We start from the raw sequence: 15,737 nt of genomic DNA on the forward strand, positions 1-15,737 counted from the left end.
ACCCAAGGGTTATTTAGAAGAGGAGTTTCTTTCTTTTTTTGCGGTACGCGGGCCTCTCACTGTTGTGGCCTCTCCCGTTGCGGAGCACAGGCTCCGGATGCGCAGGCCCAGCGGCCATGGCTCATGGGCCCAGCCGCTCCGCGGCATGTGGCATCTTCCCGGACCGGGGCACGAACCCGTGTCCCCTGCATCGGCAGGCGGACTCTCAACCACTGCGCCACCAGGGAAGCCCTAGAAGAGGAGTTTCTTAAATATCTAGCTGGACCATTTTTTCCTAGCTTTCTGTTGTTAATTTGTTTCATTTTAGATAGATAATATAACCTATATAAATATTTCTTTTTGGAAATCATTGAGATGTAGTCTGTGATCTAACACTTATTTGTTTGAAATAAAGATTCATATATATCTCATATCAAATTTCTTAATTATTTTTATTCTTTTTGACACTTGCACTGTATTCTAAAAACAATGTATTTTCTATAATTTATTTACTCATTCTCCTAATGATGGACATTTAGCTTGTTTAAATTTTTTTTTAGCCAGTGTAAAAAGAAAGTATCTATTAACATGCTAATAGATATACCTTTGGTTAAAAATATACCTTTGGTAAATATTTCTGTAAGATCCCCAGAATGAACACACACCCATACATACCCATATACACAGACTAATTGAAATAATTCTATACATGCACAGATTTAATTTTATACATAATGAATATTATTATATACTAATACTACATATATTTATATTATATTAACACATGTATATTAATATAATATCAATATATAATAGTATATATATATATCATGTCTATTGAAATTTATTTATTTTTTATTACCTTAAGAAATTTTGTTTCCATGCCATGCCATCGTCTCTCCATTCCTTCTCACCTGAGAAAGTAATTCGTCTTCTTCTTCTTTTTTGTTGTTTTTAAATTTCAGGTCGGATTCATAAGCATTCTCAGCAACCTTTGATTACATATGACAAATACAATGTGACAGGCTATCCAGAGAACATAGGAGGATCCCATTCTTTACTCCTTCTGAAGGTTCATGGTAAGTTACATGTGTAATATTATTACTGCTTTGTGGAATATACTTAACTTTGTGGAATAAATTTAGTGCTGGCTAGATTGAGAATGGTACCAGGCATAATTTAGCAAACGTTCATAAATCAATAACATTTGTAGGTAGCATAAACAGTAACATTTGCAGGTAGCATTATCTATTTTAATGTTTGATAATTTTTATTAAAAATGAAGAGTAGGAATAATTCAGTGGTTTTAACCCTGACTGCACATTAAAATCACCAGAGGAGCTTTTAAGACATCTGTAATTTTAAAAAAGTACGATAGTCATCTCTAATTGCAGCCAGGATTATCATTGGGTTAATTAATTTAACTTTTATGAGACATTAATTATACCATTTATTAAAAATTGCTAATAAAAGAGTGGTTTGTGATTGTTTAATTATAATAGTAGTTTGGTTTCAAAAATACAATTTTTTTGTTGAAGAACTGATCAGTGTACAAGTATTTGAGGGTATACAAAGAACTCAGTGCTATACTTAGGAATTATATACTTAAAGTGATGAAGGGAACCAAGTTGGAAGAGCAGTAGCCTAGAAATAAGGCTCTGATGTACTCTGGTTCTACAAGTGAAAGTTGATTCCATTTGAAAAGTAGTCCAGTTGATTACTGAAAAACGGGATTGAAAAATAGGGAAATAGTGTAAGTGTATACTATACTATACTATTGTAATGTATTAATATTGGTGGGAACTTTCCTTAATTGGTATATTTCCTTTATATTCTCCAGAGTTATCCATTCTAGTGAGAGTTTCAATAAAGCTTGAAGCTATCTTTATTGTTGCTATTTTGCTTCTACCAGTAGCTCTAGTTGAACAGTAATTGGATTCAGAAGTAATGTGCCTATTTGTTTTCCATTATTTTTTGGAGTGAAATGTGAGAAGATTCTGAGATAAGTTCAGAAAGGCTGTATAACTTCAGACAGTATAATTATTAAGAGCACAGTTATTCAAACCAGCCTGGGTTCAAATTCCAACTCAGTAACCTTGGGCAAGTTACTTAACTTCTCTGTGCTTTCCTTCTCCATACAGCAAAACTGGAATAATAATTATACTTTACAGGAATTGTTGTAAAGATCAGTTAGATTAATACACATAAAGCACTCAGAGACAGTGCTTGGCACGAAATAAGAGCTTTGGAAGTGTTAGCTATTAGAAGTAGTAGCGGTGGTGGTAAAAGCATTGATATTTAGGTTATGTTTATGTCAGCTGAATGTATTTTTGTTGGCTATTTACATTTGCTACGCATTTGGCTTGGTCATTTAAGAGACAGCTTAATTAGACTGTGTTGTCAACCGTTGCATTTTCTCACCTGTAGGTGCCTTAATGTTTGTGGCATGGATGACTACAGTTAGCGTAGGTGTACTGATTGCCCGGTTCTTCAAACCTGTTTGGTTAAAGCCTTTATTTGGTGATGCAGCTTGGTTTCAGGTAGGTGGAGAAAAAGGTTAATGCAATTTCCATATTATTTGAACATTGCAACATGAAAACACATGAAGTAAGCGGATTTTTTTTTTGTTTATGTATGGTTATAGTTGTAATTTTGGAATCCTCATAATTTCTTTTTGTTCTTTGGTTTCCTAACCAACTGAGAATAGACACAAGGTACTTGATGGAAAAAAAAATAAAGACAGCTCTGTGAAGGGCCAGGCTGGATTGGAGAATGTATCAGTGCCATGTGCGTTTCTTTGGAACATGGATTTTGGGACCCAAACGATCTTGAGTTACACATCTAGTTGCAGAAGAAGAGACTAGAAGAACATTTACCCACTGCACTGAGTACAGATGGGTTGAGGAAGGCAGCAGAGAAGAAGAAAGAAATAGTGGGTGCTTACTATGTTGCAAAGCAGTGGTCTGTCCTCTGGTTGATGGGCCAGTGAATGTTAGGCCGTCCCTAGCTCACCAGTCAAGATCATGTATCTCCTGTGTGGATGGGAAGAGAAATTAAAAGTGTCCTTTTTAATGCTGTCCCTTCCCGTGGGATGAGGAGGCAGTCTTTTAATAGAAACATGAGCAAGAGTCAATAAATACCCCGCAAGACAAAACAAAACAAACGTTTATCTTTCATTTGTCATGGAGTATAGATATTTGCACATATAGTGGAAGATCGATGACTATGTGTTGAGATAGAATGTACCTGTCTGCTTATAGAAAAAAATACTGCTTATTGGAACAGTTTTGACTTTATAAGAGGTATTCTTGAAACTTTATATAAATTTGTAGCTTTTAAGATTTACCTTATCTAAAATTGTTTCTCGCTTTTGGCTGGCAGTGTTAATCTGCTCTATTTGTTCTCAGTAATGACTGCTACATCCTTGCTCCTGTCTCTGCCTTTGATTGCTCTCTCTCTCTCTCCCCTCTTCTCATGCGGATATTCCCAACTGGAAAACTCCTTATGTCTCCTCTTTACCAATTCAAACCCTCCACTGTCTTTAAAACTATGGTGTCTATATGTATATAGGGTGACTATATGTTCTACTTTCTGCTGATGTGTGGATATATATATATGCACACACACCCCATATATGTCTCTGTGTGTGTGTGTGTGTGTGTGTGTGTGTGTGTGTGTGTGTGTATCTATCTATCTGTGTATATAGTGATTATATGTCCTACATTCTCTGGGATAGTTTTTGTTTGCACCAGTTATCCTCACATAATCAACTAACAGTGCCCATTTTCACTCTCGGTATCCTCCTCATTTGGATAATGAATTACACATTTCACATATGTTCTCTTATCTGGTCAATTAAATCCCAGACTCCCCAGGAAACAGTACTTTCTGTTTCCTTGCAGTTTCATTGTATCCAAGCACTGTGCTTGGTGGTGGCACTTAATAAATGTGTTTGGAAGAAAATGATGGACTTGGCAAGTAAGTGCTCTGTGTGTGTGAAATATCCATTCCTGCTGTTCTGGGCAGGTGAATTCTTGGCAGATGCTTTAGAATGATGAGGTTGGCAGCTTAGGCTTTGCTTTAAAGTTCAGTGGAATAGTAAGATTTTTGTTTTTAACTGACCACAAATTGTGGCTAGGTGTCAATTGAATGCATGCCTTCTGTGAATCCCATCCCATGACCTTCATAGTGACGTCATCTCCTTTCTCTTATGTAGTTAACTCTCTTCTCATTTGTGATTTCATCCTTGCAGGTACATCGAATGCTCATGCTTACTACTTCTGCCCTCACTTTCATTGCTTTTCTTCTGCCTTTTATTTACAGAGGAGGCTGGAATTGGGTAAGTAGATCTTAAAAAGAATGTTTTTATTCTATTTATATGTTTAAAATTCATTTTGGTGCCAAAGGAGATTGCTGTTTTATTCTCAGATGATGGGTAAAAAGATATTTCTGCACTTATCCCTCTTTCCTTCCTTTTTGAATCATCTGATGACTATTTCACATGGTTGGTGGTCAGGGATGAAGTGAGAATGTAAGTGCAGATTACTTGGTAATGGAATGTATTTTTAGACTGCCTCAAATTTTAAATATACACTATATAGCTTTAATAAATTTTCTTGCTATAGAATGGTACAAATTGAAAGCATTATATCTGAGGAACATGAACACTGTAAGTGGTTTTCTCTAACTAATACTATGACTATCACTAAGCTAACATTAGTTGCATTCCTACTGAACAAACTGTGCTAAGTGCTTTACATGTGTTATCAGATTTAAACCTCAAATGAAGTTGTTATTGATAATAATCCCATGTCACAAATGAAGAAACTGAGGCTTATTCTCAAATGTGTATCTCCAGCTTGGACCTCTACCCTGATTGAGACTCATACAAACAGCTGTCTACTCAGGAACTCAACTTGCATGTCTAAGGCACCTCAAACGGAGTTCCTGACCTCTCCTCCCAATCTTGCTCCATGTGCTGCCATCCCCATATTAGTTGTTTGCAGTTCCCTTTTTAGGCCAAAACATTGGAATTATTCTTAACTTTGCTCTCACGCCCCATGTCAAATCGATCAGGAAATCCCATTGGCTTTACATGTCAAAAACAACACTTTTCACCATCACTGGCACTACTATGTGGCTTCGAGCCACCATCATCTTTTGCCTGGACTTTTTTGCAGTCGGCACCTAATTGATCTCTCTACTTCAACCCTTGGTCGTGTACAATCTGTTTTCAACCAAGAAGCAGAGTGATTTTAAAAAAATGTAAATCAGATGATGTCATTCCTGTGCCCCAAACTGGTTTCTCTAATGCCTCTCAGTTTTTCTCAAAGTTAAAACCAAAGTCCTCCATGATTGGCTCCCAGTTACTCTCTGAATTGATCTGCTCTTTTCCGCATCCAATAGCTCATTTCATTTCACACTGGGCTAATGCTAGGTATGCTCCTGCTTTATAGTCTTTTTTTTAAAATTAATTAATTTATTTATTCTGCTTTATAGTCTTTGCAAAGATTCTTCCTTCTGCCTTGGTCATGCCTCCTCTACTCCCTCACCTTCTTCAAGTCTTTGCTCAAATAATAGCTTCTCAAAGAGCCCTGCTCTGCTTCACTTTTTTTCCTGAAGCAATCTTTACCTTATGTCGTTTCAGATAATTTACTTAAATATTATATCTTTTCTTTGTCCGTCTTCTCACACTAGTATGTGAACTCCATGAGAAGACAGGATATTTACTGGTATGTTTGCTACTGTATCTCTAACACCCAGAACAGATTCTGGCACATGAGATATTCAGTAGATATTTATGGAATGAATGAATGAGGCTTATTGAGAATTGGAGATGTACCTAAGGTCAGAGCCTGTGCTTCCATTATACTCTTCTAGTTTAAGAGCCAGTCAGAATTTGATATTAAAATTTAATATTTCAGTTTGGGCTGTTGCTACAAGGGCTAAGATTGATGACTCTTGGGTCACAATATTATTAGGAAACCTCTTTTCTGCTTTTTAGGTAGTTTATAGATTGATCAACCTATTTTTTTAAAAAAATTTTTATTGGGGTATAATTGGTTTATAATGTTGTGTTAGTTTCAGGTGTACAGCAAATTGAATCTGTTACACATATACATATATCCACTCTTTTTTAGATTCTTTTCCCATATAGGCCATTACAGAGTACTGAGTAGAGTTCCCTGTGCTCTACAGTAGATCCTTATTAGTTATTTATTTTATATATAGTAGTTTGTATATGTCAATCCCAATCTTCCAGTTTACCCCTCTTCCCCCACCCCCTGGTAACTGTAAGTTTATCTTCTACATCTGTAACTCTATTTCTGTTTTGTAGATGAGTTCATCTGTACCCTTTTTTTAGATTCCGCATATAAGCAATATCATATGATATTTGTCTTTCTCTGACTTATTCCACTCAGTATGACAATCTCTAGGTCCATCCATGTTGCTGCAAATGGTGTTATTTCATTCTTTTTTATGGCCGAGTAATATTCCGTTGTATATATGTACCACATCTTCTTTATCCATTCCTCTGTTGATGGACATTTAGATTAGATTCCATGTCCTGGCTATTGTAAATAGTGCTGCTATGAACACTGAGGTGTATGTATCTTTTCGAATTATGGTGTTCTCTGGATATATGCCCAGGAGTGAGATTGCTGGATGGTATGGTAGCTCTATTTTCAGTTTTTTTAAGTAACTTCCATGGTCAACCTAATTTTTTTTTAAAGGAAATTATGAAGATTTTCTGATATGACTCAAGATATTGAAACTTTATTTTATCCAGGTACTTGGACAAGCGTAATACTTATTTTGTAAACTTTGTAGTTTGTAGTCTTTGCAGTTTATGACTATGGTAGTAAAAAGGTTAAGAGCACAGTTGTACAGCCAGACTGCTTGGATTCAAATCCTCATGTCATCATTTATTACTTGGGACACCCTGGGCAAGTTGCTTAACTTCTCTGTCCCTCGGTTTACTCAAGTGGGGATAGTAGAGTATCTATCTTATAGGCTTTCTGAGGGTTGAGAGTTAATTAACTGAAAGCACTTAGGATAGTCCCAGCACATTCTAAATATATAAGAATTTTGTTGCTGCTGTTACTGTTTTTTATTAGAGAGAGGCACTTTCCATCTCCAGGGTCCAGGTTATAACTTATCTGTGTATAACTGAGTCCATGACTTGAAAGTTTTATAGTGCTCTTCTGTCAACTTTTAGTTCCTAATTTGCAAAATCTTCCTATCTTGGCTTGGAAACCACTATGTCCTTGTTCTAGATCACAGGTTTTAGAGCCTTCCCAAGCATGGAAGTCAGTGACAACAGACTGTGATATCCCTCTATTTAAACGTGTAACGTATTAGAGCATCTTCTTAATTCTTCTCTTAAGTTTTTAAATGAAATAATTGTGCAAAGTGGTCTAATCCAACTGTCTGCTGTTTTCAGCAGGCACACGTCACTGAGGGAGGAGTGTAACCGAAACTGTTGAGATATTGTGTTGATGATTTTTCTTGGTTTAGACCTTCGTTCTGAACAGAGGAGATGAGATTTTAATACAGTGGTTGTGCAGGTTGTTCTCTTGATCAGCAAACATTTATTGAGTGACTAAGGCTCTGTTAAGCATATGGGTTACAAGGAATCAAGTAGAACCTTCAGCTCCAGGAAACATAGAGGTCTGAACAAGTAATTAAAATACACTGGGTTGATTGTTCCTGACATGCAGATACTAGCTAGTCCTAGGTGGGCTTCAGATGGCTGTGCTGGTGTTGGTGGTCATCTAACATCCTGGTGGGAGGAGGCAGCATTCTGTGCATGGATTCCACCACAACCATTTACACACTGTGTGGCCTTGGATGCATTACTTGATATCTCTGAGCCTCAGTTCCCCCATTTGTAGAAGTGGGATATTGATAACTAACTGTCAAGCATCATAGTGAACATTAGTGATAATATGTATAAAGTATGTGCCTGGTATAGACACTCAGTGAATGGTGCCTGTTATTATAACTATCATTATTAAATGTTTAAAGCTACAGAAAAACGCTAAAATACATCTGTGTGTATTATTTTTAACCTGAGGGTTTGATCGATGGGCAAGATTGAGACCATTAAAATGATATAACTTTGTTCAGCATGCAGGTTATCACCCATACCTTGGTTGTATAGTGATGATTTTAGCAGTTCTTCAGCTTCTTTTGGCAGCCTTCAGACCACCTTTACATGACCCAAGGTACTTAAGTCTTTATTTATAAATGCTTTTAATATAGATGTCATTAGTTGGGAAACCAATTCCTTTTTTGCATCTTATAAAATTCAGTGATAAATTATACTTACTTTAAAAGGTTTTAAAATGTATTTCAGATATCTAATTCCTAGGCAATAGGGAAATTACATGCTTTTTATTCTCTTAGGAATTAATTGTAGTTCCATCACTTTCAAGAATACTGACTGGTTCTTTATTTGGTAGAAGGCAAATGTTTAAGTGGACTCATTGGAGCATGGGAACAGCTGCTAGAATAATAGCAGGTAAGTAATTGTGATGCTACTTATTCATATATAATTGCAGGTTGTTTATATTGCAGGTTGTAATTTGGCTTAAATGATTTTTAGATGCATTAGTAATTGGAGTAATTTGCTGTTGAGGAGAAATCAGTCAAACATTGAAATCCAGAAAGTAATTTCTAGAGGTAACTATTTAAGCCATTACTTCAGTTTCAAGGTTTTTAAAATGACTGTAAAACTCTCCTTTTGAGACTTTTTTTTAGCATTTGCCTTTGCCAACAGAATAAGCTGTGCTGATGACCAAACATTTAAGCAGCTCAACTTGAGGGTCAGTCGTGGGTTGGGCTGAAGTGGGCTATAGGGTCCCAGCCCTCTGTCTCCAGGTTTTCTCCATGGGGATGGTACCTTCCAGGGAAAGGTGTTTTTCAAAAGTCAAGTATAATTATCCAGTGTACTTTGATGCTTTATGTAAGAAATATCTAAGCTGACACCTCCTACCCTCACATTTCTACAGTCTATAGAAATTCGTGGAAGGGGAGGTATAATCAGAAATGGTTTCCATACGTTTCTCCCTTCCTACATTGCAGACTTAAAACATTTTGAAAAATTTGGGTACCTCTTTTTTAACAATTGGTAGATTGTAATTATAATTTCCCATCTTAGCCTTTCTGGTGTTAAAATAAAAAAAAAGACTAAATTAACTATTTGGTCTTAAATATTAATCTAATTGATATCATAAACTCTTCTAGTATATTTTACTTGATATAATTAGCACACATGCATACATGCATACACAGTTACCTCTTGAATTGCATTTGAGTATATGTATTTATTCCTTATGAATGTAGTGGCAACAATGTTCCTGGGAATGGATTTACCAGGATTGAATCTTCCTGGGCCATGGAAAACCTATACAATGATTGGATTTGTAGCCTGGCATGTTGGGACAGAGATTGTTCTGGAGGTACACACTTACCGACTCTCTAGAAAAGGTAACCTGTTGAAAGAGCAGTGTTATGTAGAATCACTTTTATACAAACTGTTGGAATATAATTAGTTTCTTGACACTAATTGTTGACCCTTACATGGTAGCTTACTAAAAGTTTCTCTTTTGATTACTCAGTCTGTGGTAAAAATAGTGGAAAATTTCTGCGTTTGTTTTTTAGATTCATTAGTATTAGAATCAGTGAGTAAAATGCAAGGGAAAGAGGTTTTAGGGAAGAGGCCTTCTTTGTAGGTACTTTTTACTTTTCATGCTGGTCTGACTTGGGGCTAGAATGCACTGAGAGCCCTGAATGCCTGGAGCTGAGAGACCCCTGAGATGGAGGAAGAAGAGATGCCCATGGTCAACACAGGGCAAAGCTGCAGACAAATTTTACCTATTTGACAAACTTCCTGTGTGCTGTCACTTAGGTTGCCCTATACATCATATGTAGCTAGCTAACCAGCACGCTAGATAGGAAGGATTTATTTTGCCGGTGCTCTCTAGTGGCAAGGTCTGTTTTGGTCTCACCTCTAGGCAGGGTAAGATACCTGTAGCCATTAGAAGAGATTAGTAGAGAATCAGTGATATTTTAGCTTGATTTCTAGTCTGACTGTCTTTTGTGTCCTATCTAGTTCTCAGCCCCTCAAATAAGTAAAGGTGGCCTTCTAAAAACAAAACCTGTTTGTTGTCTAGTGTGTGTGCTGTGAATCTAGGAGCCTGGGCAGCTTTTAGGAACTGAGTACTAAATATCTGTCCTACCATTTTTTGGTTCTTGATAGGGTCACATACATAGGGTTTGAGTCTTTTTTTGATGTTTTTAATTGAAGTACAGTTGATTTACAATATTGTATGGTTTTGAGTCTTAAAGGACTTTTGATTGCTAGATTATGGCTTGCCATTTAAAATATATATGTACTTAAAACTTGGATAGTTAGGAGTTTGGTATGGTGTTCATTGACTAGGAGAAAGTCTTTTAACAAATGTATGCTGTAGCCAGCTTGACCTAATTTGTGAGAGCCTTAAGTATTCAAGAAGTTTGCAACATTTGGTCACTTGAAATGGGAGAATGAACATCCTGGAAATCAGTAAACGCTACAAATCAGGTTTTGTTTTTTTCTTTTTTTGAGAATTAGTTTATCTGCATACCCACTGGCCTTACAAACTTATGTTCTTATTCTTGACAGATGAAATATTGGATGATGATAGAATTCAGATCCTCCAGTCATTTACTGCAGCTGAAGCAGAAGTAAGTCTTTTTTTCTTCTTTATTGACACAAACCTTAATGATAGTTATTCTTTTTTTTCATATCTCAATTTTTTTCTTTCAGGGTTATGCTTTTAAAAAGGCAGTGTTAGCAATCTATGTCTGTGGGAATTTGACTTTTCTCACTATGTTCTTATCTGCAATCAACCAACTATGAGAGAGCGAAGACCTTGGCTTTTGCAGACCAGGTGATAATTATCATCAAGCCATGTTGATGCCTTGATGCCTGTATCGACTGGAGTGTATTCATGACTTCTAATTAGGAAGACCAGGCCATGTCTGTAGAGAAATTCGGAAGTCTGGTCTTTAGAGATCAACATTCACTAGGGTCCTATGGGCTACAAACTGATGTCAAGCTTTTACGTATTATTCTGAGTCTTAAAGGGAAGATTGTACTTGAGGAGAAATGACTCAAATATTTTTTATGCTGAAGTTTTAAGAATGTTAGCATGTAAGAAAATAACTGTTTGGAAAAACATAAAAGATGTCATAGGATAAAATGCAGATAGTATTAAGGTAAATATATTTTGGACTATAAAGGTGCTGTGGTACTTTAAAGAAAACATTTATTTTTACTAGTTTATCTGAATGGTCTTTTTTTAGGATTTTTTTCCCCTTACCCCCTTTCTTAAAAATTTTTTGGAAACACGTTTTTCAGTCCAGTGTTTTGGACGTATCCTTTGTTTCATGTATTTTGTTACTTCCCTGGTAAAGGTGAAAGTAGGGCTAACACCATTTCATTAACATTTAAATATATTATTAATATTATAATTTCTTTCTTAGCAGTGAAATGCAAGTGTGCATCTTCTGATTAAGAGTGTCTTTATATATTCAGCTACAGAGCTAAAATGGCATTCTATATGCTAATTGTTTTGACTCTGAGGTTGTCTTAGCCTTTGGAGATTGTAGACTTGCATTTCAAAATTAATAAAATTCACTCTTGTGAACATATTTAAGAGTTATTCTTTGTCCTTGTGGTAATAAAATAATATGCGTGGTACTGTTTTGTTAGAAGATCCTGATGCTATAACGAATTAGAATTATCAATGTTATTTCCCTTCCGGTTCCAATAATTTCTATTTTATGACTGGGTCTCATGTTTGCTATGAGGACTTCTAGCCAGTGGGTGGCGCCATAATACTACTGCTTGTTACTGTTCACTTGTGCTGATTCACTTTTAGTACTTAGATAATATCTTGGGATGGCATTTCTCTTAAAATTCACCAACTCTTAATATTTATTTGAAAAATTTCTGTCTTTTTTTCTTTTCCTAACAGTTATAGGTTACAAACTGAAATTAGGGACCAATGTTATTTTCTGGTTTCAATTCTGTTTGTTTTCTGACCATGATTGTTTATAACCGTTGTTTGATACTTCCCTTTACATTCCCGTGACCTTGTAACGAACGAACATAACTATCTTAGGCAGAGGAAACAAGCAAAACTCTACATTCTTAAAATAAAAAGTTTAGGGAGGCATATTTTACTTTTTTATGTGTTCTTTCTGATTGGTCCAAGGACCTAAATTCTATCTGGCATAAATAATAGCCTCAGCGATGTATCTTACATCTTTCACTGGGTAAAATGATATGTTTTTGTTCTTTATACAGGTGTTTATCATAAGTAGCTTAGGGTTTGAGATGTGAACTTTCCGTGTTTATGTTCTCTAAGTGCCAGGCTATTTACAGTCTAAACTTTCCTTTTGAATGTCTTTATTTAAAAACGTTTTGTTTAGTATAGAAAGTTAATGTATACTAAAATATTTTCCTCTAACTTTCAATTATTAGGGGCCTAAAGGTTAATAAAATTCTCTTAATAAATTATATTATACATTTGACAAGGAAAGATTTGTTTAAGGAGAAGATGAACCTTGGTGGGTTTCGTTTTCAAATTCGTGAGCTTGCTGGATTTCCAGTGCTGAGGCTAACCTATTTTAACTTTTCTTTTTCATTGATTCATCTGTTGGCACTATTTTGATATATCATCAATGATATACAGAGTTGTCCAAAGAAGTCTTTGTCATCTAACCTTAGTAGACCAACAAACCTTTTCATTAATATCAAATTATGATTCTTCTGCTTATGAATGGTTGACATCTACAAATTGAAAATGCCTATTCGTTGCTCCTCTCAGTTTTCCTTCTTGATTTTGTAATAAACAATCTGTTTTTTTAAAATTTTTTTTTTTTTTTTTCACTACGCGGGCCTCTCACTGTTGTGGCCTCTCCCGTTGCGGAGCACAGGCTCCGGACGCGCAGGCTCAGCGGCCACGGCTCACGGGCCCAGCCGCTCTGCGGCATGTGGGATCTTCCCGGACAGGGGCACGAACCCGTGTCCCCTGCATTGGCAGGCAGACTCTCAACCACTGCGCCACCAGGGAAGCCCTAAAGATATCTTTTGATAGGAGTAATTGTTAAACGAAATGCCTTTATATCTTCAGCAATGTTGCCTCAAATAGCAAAATCATGAGTTTTCTTCTTAAAGATGGGTTCTTCTATAAAATAAAAATAACTATTTATTTTTGAAAAAAAAGTAAAACAAATTCTAGAAAGTTGTGGTTGTGGTAGCATTCATAACTGAGGCTATTTTTGTTTTTATTATTTTCTTATCTTTGGAAATCAATCTTAAGGACGTGGGTAGCCTATGGCATAAGTTATCGAATAACACTTAAGTGCCTACTTGGTTATTAGGATTTTGGCTCTAATGTGTGTTAAGTGATATTCATCCCTCCACATCTTGTCCCAGTCCAGGTTGTGGTGGGAAGAGACAGATGCAGCAGATGCCAACCAGGAAGCCCTAGGGGGGACCTGTAGCTTTTGGCTGAAATTTTATTTGTCTGTATATTCTGGTGAAGCAAGGAAAAAAAAAGGACAAAGGTCCTTGTTTAAGATAATCCATTGTAGATGGGAATGAAAGAAAAGATTCTTCTAAGCTCTTTTCAAATCAGATTAGGTTACACACTGTCACTGTGCACACCCTGCTTCTTTCCTTCTTGCCCAATACCCACCAGGCTCATCTCTGCACCCAGGTCACTGATGGTCACCTGCCTGGAATGCCCTTTCTGTTCCCTTCTTTCTAGCAAAAACTAGTTTATTAAGTTCTGGCTCAAAAATCCTTCTTGTTTTTGGAGGCTTCCCTGACTGTTCCTTCTACATAGGTGTCTCCTGACCATCCTTATAAATGGTATGCTGGGAGGCAGATAACCCTGTACATAAAAAAGACTGGGAGTCTGGGAGCGGAGCTGGAAGACCTAAGCATGCTTGTCTGATTTATAGGACTCATGTCGTTGGGCAAATTGCTCATTTTCTCTGAGCCTCATTCCTTCATCTGTAAAGCCCATCTCACAGGGCAGTTATGAGGAAGGAAGGAAGTGGTACCAGCAAAAGGTGCTTTGTACATGTTGTTGATAATGTCATTGCTTTTGATTACAGTGTTAAACTTTAGTAGTTTTTACCTATGGAATGTGTAGTTTTTATTTGATAAAAAATTTGATATTCACCTTGAAAACATTATGCTAAGTGAAATAGCCAGACAAGAAAGGACCTCTATTATATGATTTATTTACTTGGAGTACCTAGACTAGTCAAATTCATAGAAAGTAGAAGGGTGATTACCCAGGACTGGGGGAGAGGGAGGAATGGGGAGCTGTTATTTAATGGGTACAGAATTTCTGTTTGGGATGATGAAATTGTTCTGGAGGTTGATAGTGGTGATGCTTACATAACACTGTGTATGTACTTAATGCACTGAATTGTATCCTTGAAAGTAGTTACAGTGGAAAATTTTGTGTTATGTATATTGTACCACAATAACAAAAAATTAAAAATTTGATGTTTATAGGAACACTATTCACAATACCCAAATGATGAAAACAGCCCACATGTCCATCAACAGATAAATGAATAAGCAAATTGTGGTACATACATACAATGAGATATTATTCAGCCATAAAAAGATATGAAGTACTGATGCATGTTGTCACATAGATGAACCTTCAGAACATTATGCTTCTCCATGGCTACCAGAGACATCAAAGGGCTGGAATAAGAAGAGGAACAGCAAATAAACAAACAAAAAAACTATTATGCTAAGTGAATCAGACACAAAATGTCACATATTATGATTATATGAAATATCCAGAATAGGTAAACGCATAGCAACAGCAGAGTGGTGGTTGCCAGGGCCTTGAGGGGAGGGAGTGGAGGAGGGAATGGGGAGTAATTGCATGATGGGCATAAGATTTTATTTTGTGGTGCTGACAATATTTTGTTGATAGAGGTGGTGGTTGTACAACATTGTGAACATAAGAAATGCCATTTTAAAAGGATTATTTTATGTTATGTGAATTTCACCTCAGTAAAACAAATATTTATCTGATTACTACTCTTGGATTGTATCTTTGGGTGGAAAGATCTGGGAGGTTTGCTTGCCCTAAAATTCGTATCAGCTTAATTTCTTATTTTGTTATCAAATAAGTTAATGTCATTTTATATAATCCCTGGTCATATAACTCTGGTTTAGAGGAGAGACAGTTCCTAGAACATATCTTTATTTTTCTCCAGTGGTTTTTCATGGATTTTATTAATTTTTAAAATTTATTTATTTTTTACCAAAAACCTTAAGTAGTGATTTTCCCCCCAATTTTTATTTTATTTTTTTAAATAGATCTTTATTGGACTATAATTGCTTCACAATACTGTGTTAGTTTCTTTTGTACACCAAAGTGAATCAGCCATATGCATACATATATCCCCATATCCCCTCCCTCTAGAGCCTTCCTCCTACCCTCCTTATCTTGTCCCTCTAGGTCATTGCAAAGCACCAAGCTGATCTCCCTGTGATATCTTTAGAAGTATATCTTCTTCATATATCTTATAAATACATAAAAGAAATTGTATTGTACTCTGGGTTTCTTGTAAGAACATAAACAAATTTTTGGTTCCCAATCAGGTACTCAGACATGGTAATCAAGCTCTGTGGATAAGAATTTCCTGAACCCATACATTCTAAA

General features: G+C 36.1%; 1 protein-coding gene across 4 annotated transcripts in view; it reads left to right on the forward strand.

Moving 5' to 3' along the window:
* Positions 1 to 10,937, forward strand: part of FRRS1 (ferric chelate reductase 1) — a 48,484-nt gene extending 37,547 nt beyond the window's left edge. The window contains exons 9-16 of one of the 4 annotated variants that reach the window (XM_082833508.1): positions 945 to 1,058; positions 2,407 to 2,519; positions 4,232 to 4,318; positions 8,110 to 8,207; positions 8,445 to 8,503; positions 9,328 to 9,471; positions 10,649 to 10,710; positions 10,793 to 10,937. In XM_082833508.1, the coding sequence (XP_082689634.1) occupies positions 945 to 1,058; positions 2,407 to 2,519; positions 4,232 to 4,318; positions 8,110 to 8,207; positions 8,445 to 8,503; positions 9,328 to 9,471; positions 10,649 to 10,710; positions 10,793 to 10,885 (770 nt within the window). In that variant the 3' untranslated portion in view covers positions 10,886 to 10,937. Of the gene's footprint in view, positions 1 to 944; positions 1,059 to 2,406; positions 2,520 to 4,231; positions 4,319 to 8,109; positions 8,208 to 8,388; positions 8,533 to 9,327; positions 9,472 to 10,648 lie in introns of those variants that run through there. The other 3 variants (XM_082833507.1, XR_014325993.1, XM_082833509.1) reach the window with 3 other exon arrangements.
* The last annotated feature ends 4,800 nt before the right edge of the window (positions 10,938 to 15,737 follow it).

This window comes from Leucopleurus acutus (assembly GCF_964270905.1).
Source record: "Leucopleurus acutus genome assembly, chromosome: 2".
Taxonomy (NCBI): Eukaryota; Metazoa; Chordata; class Mammalia; order Artiodactyla; family Delphinidae; genus Leucopleurus; species Leucopleurus acutus.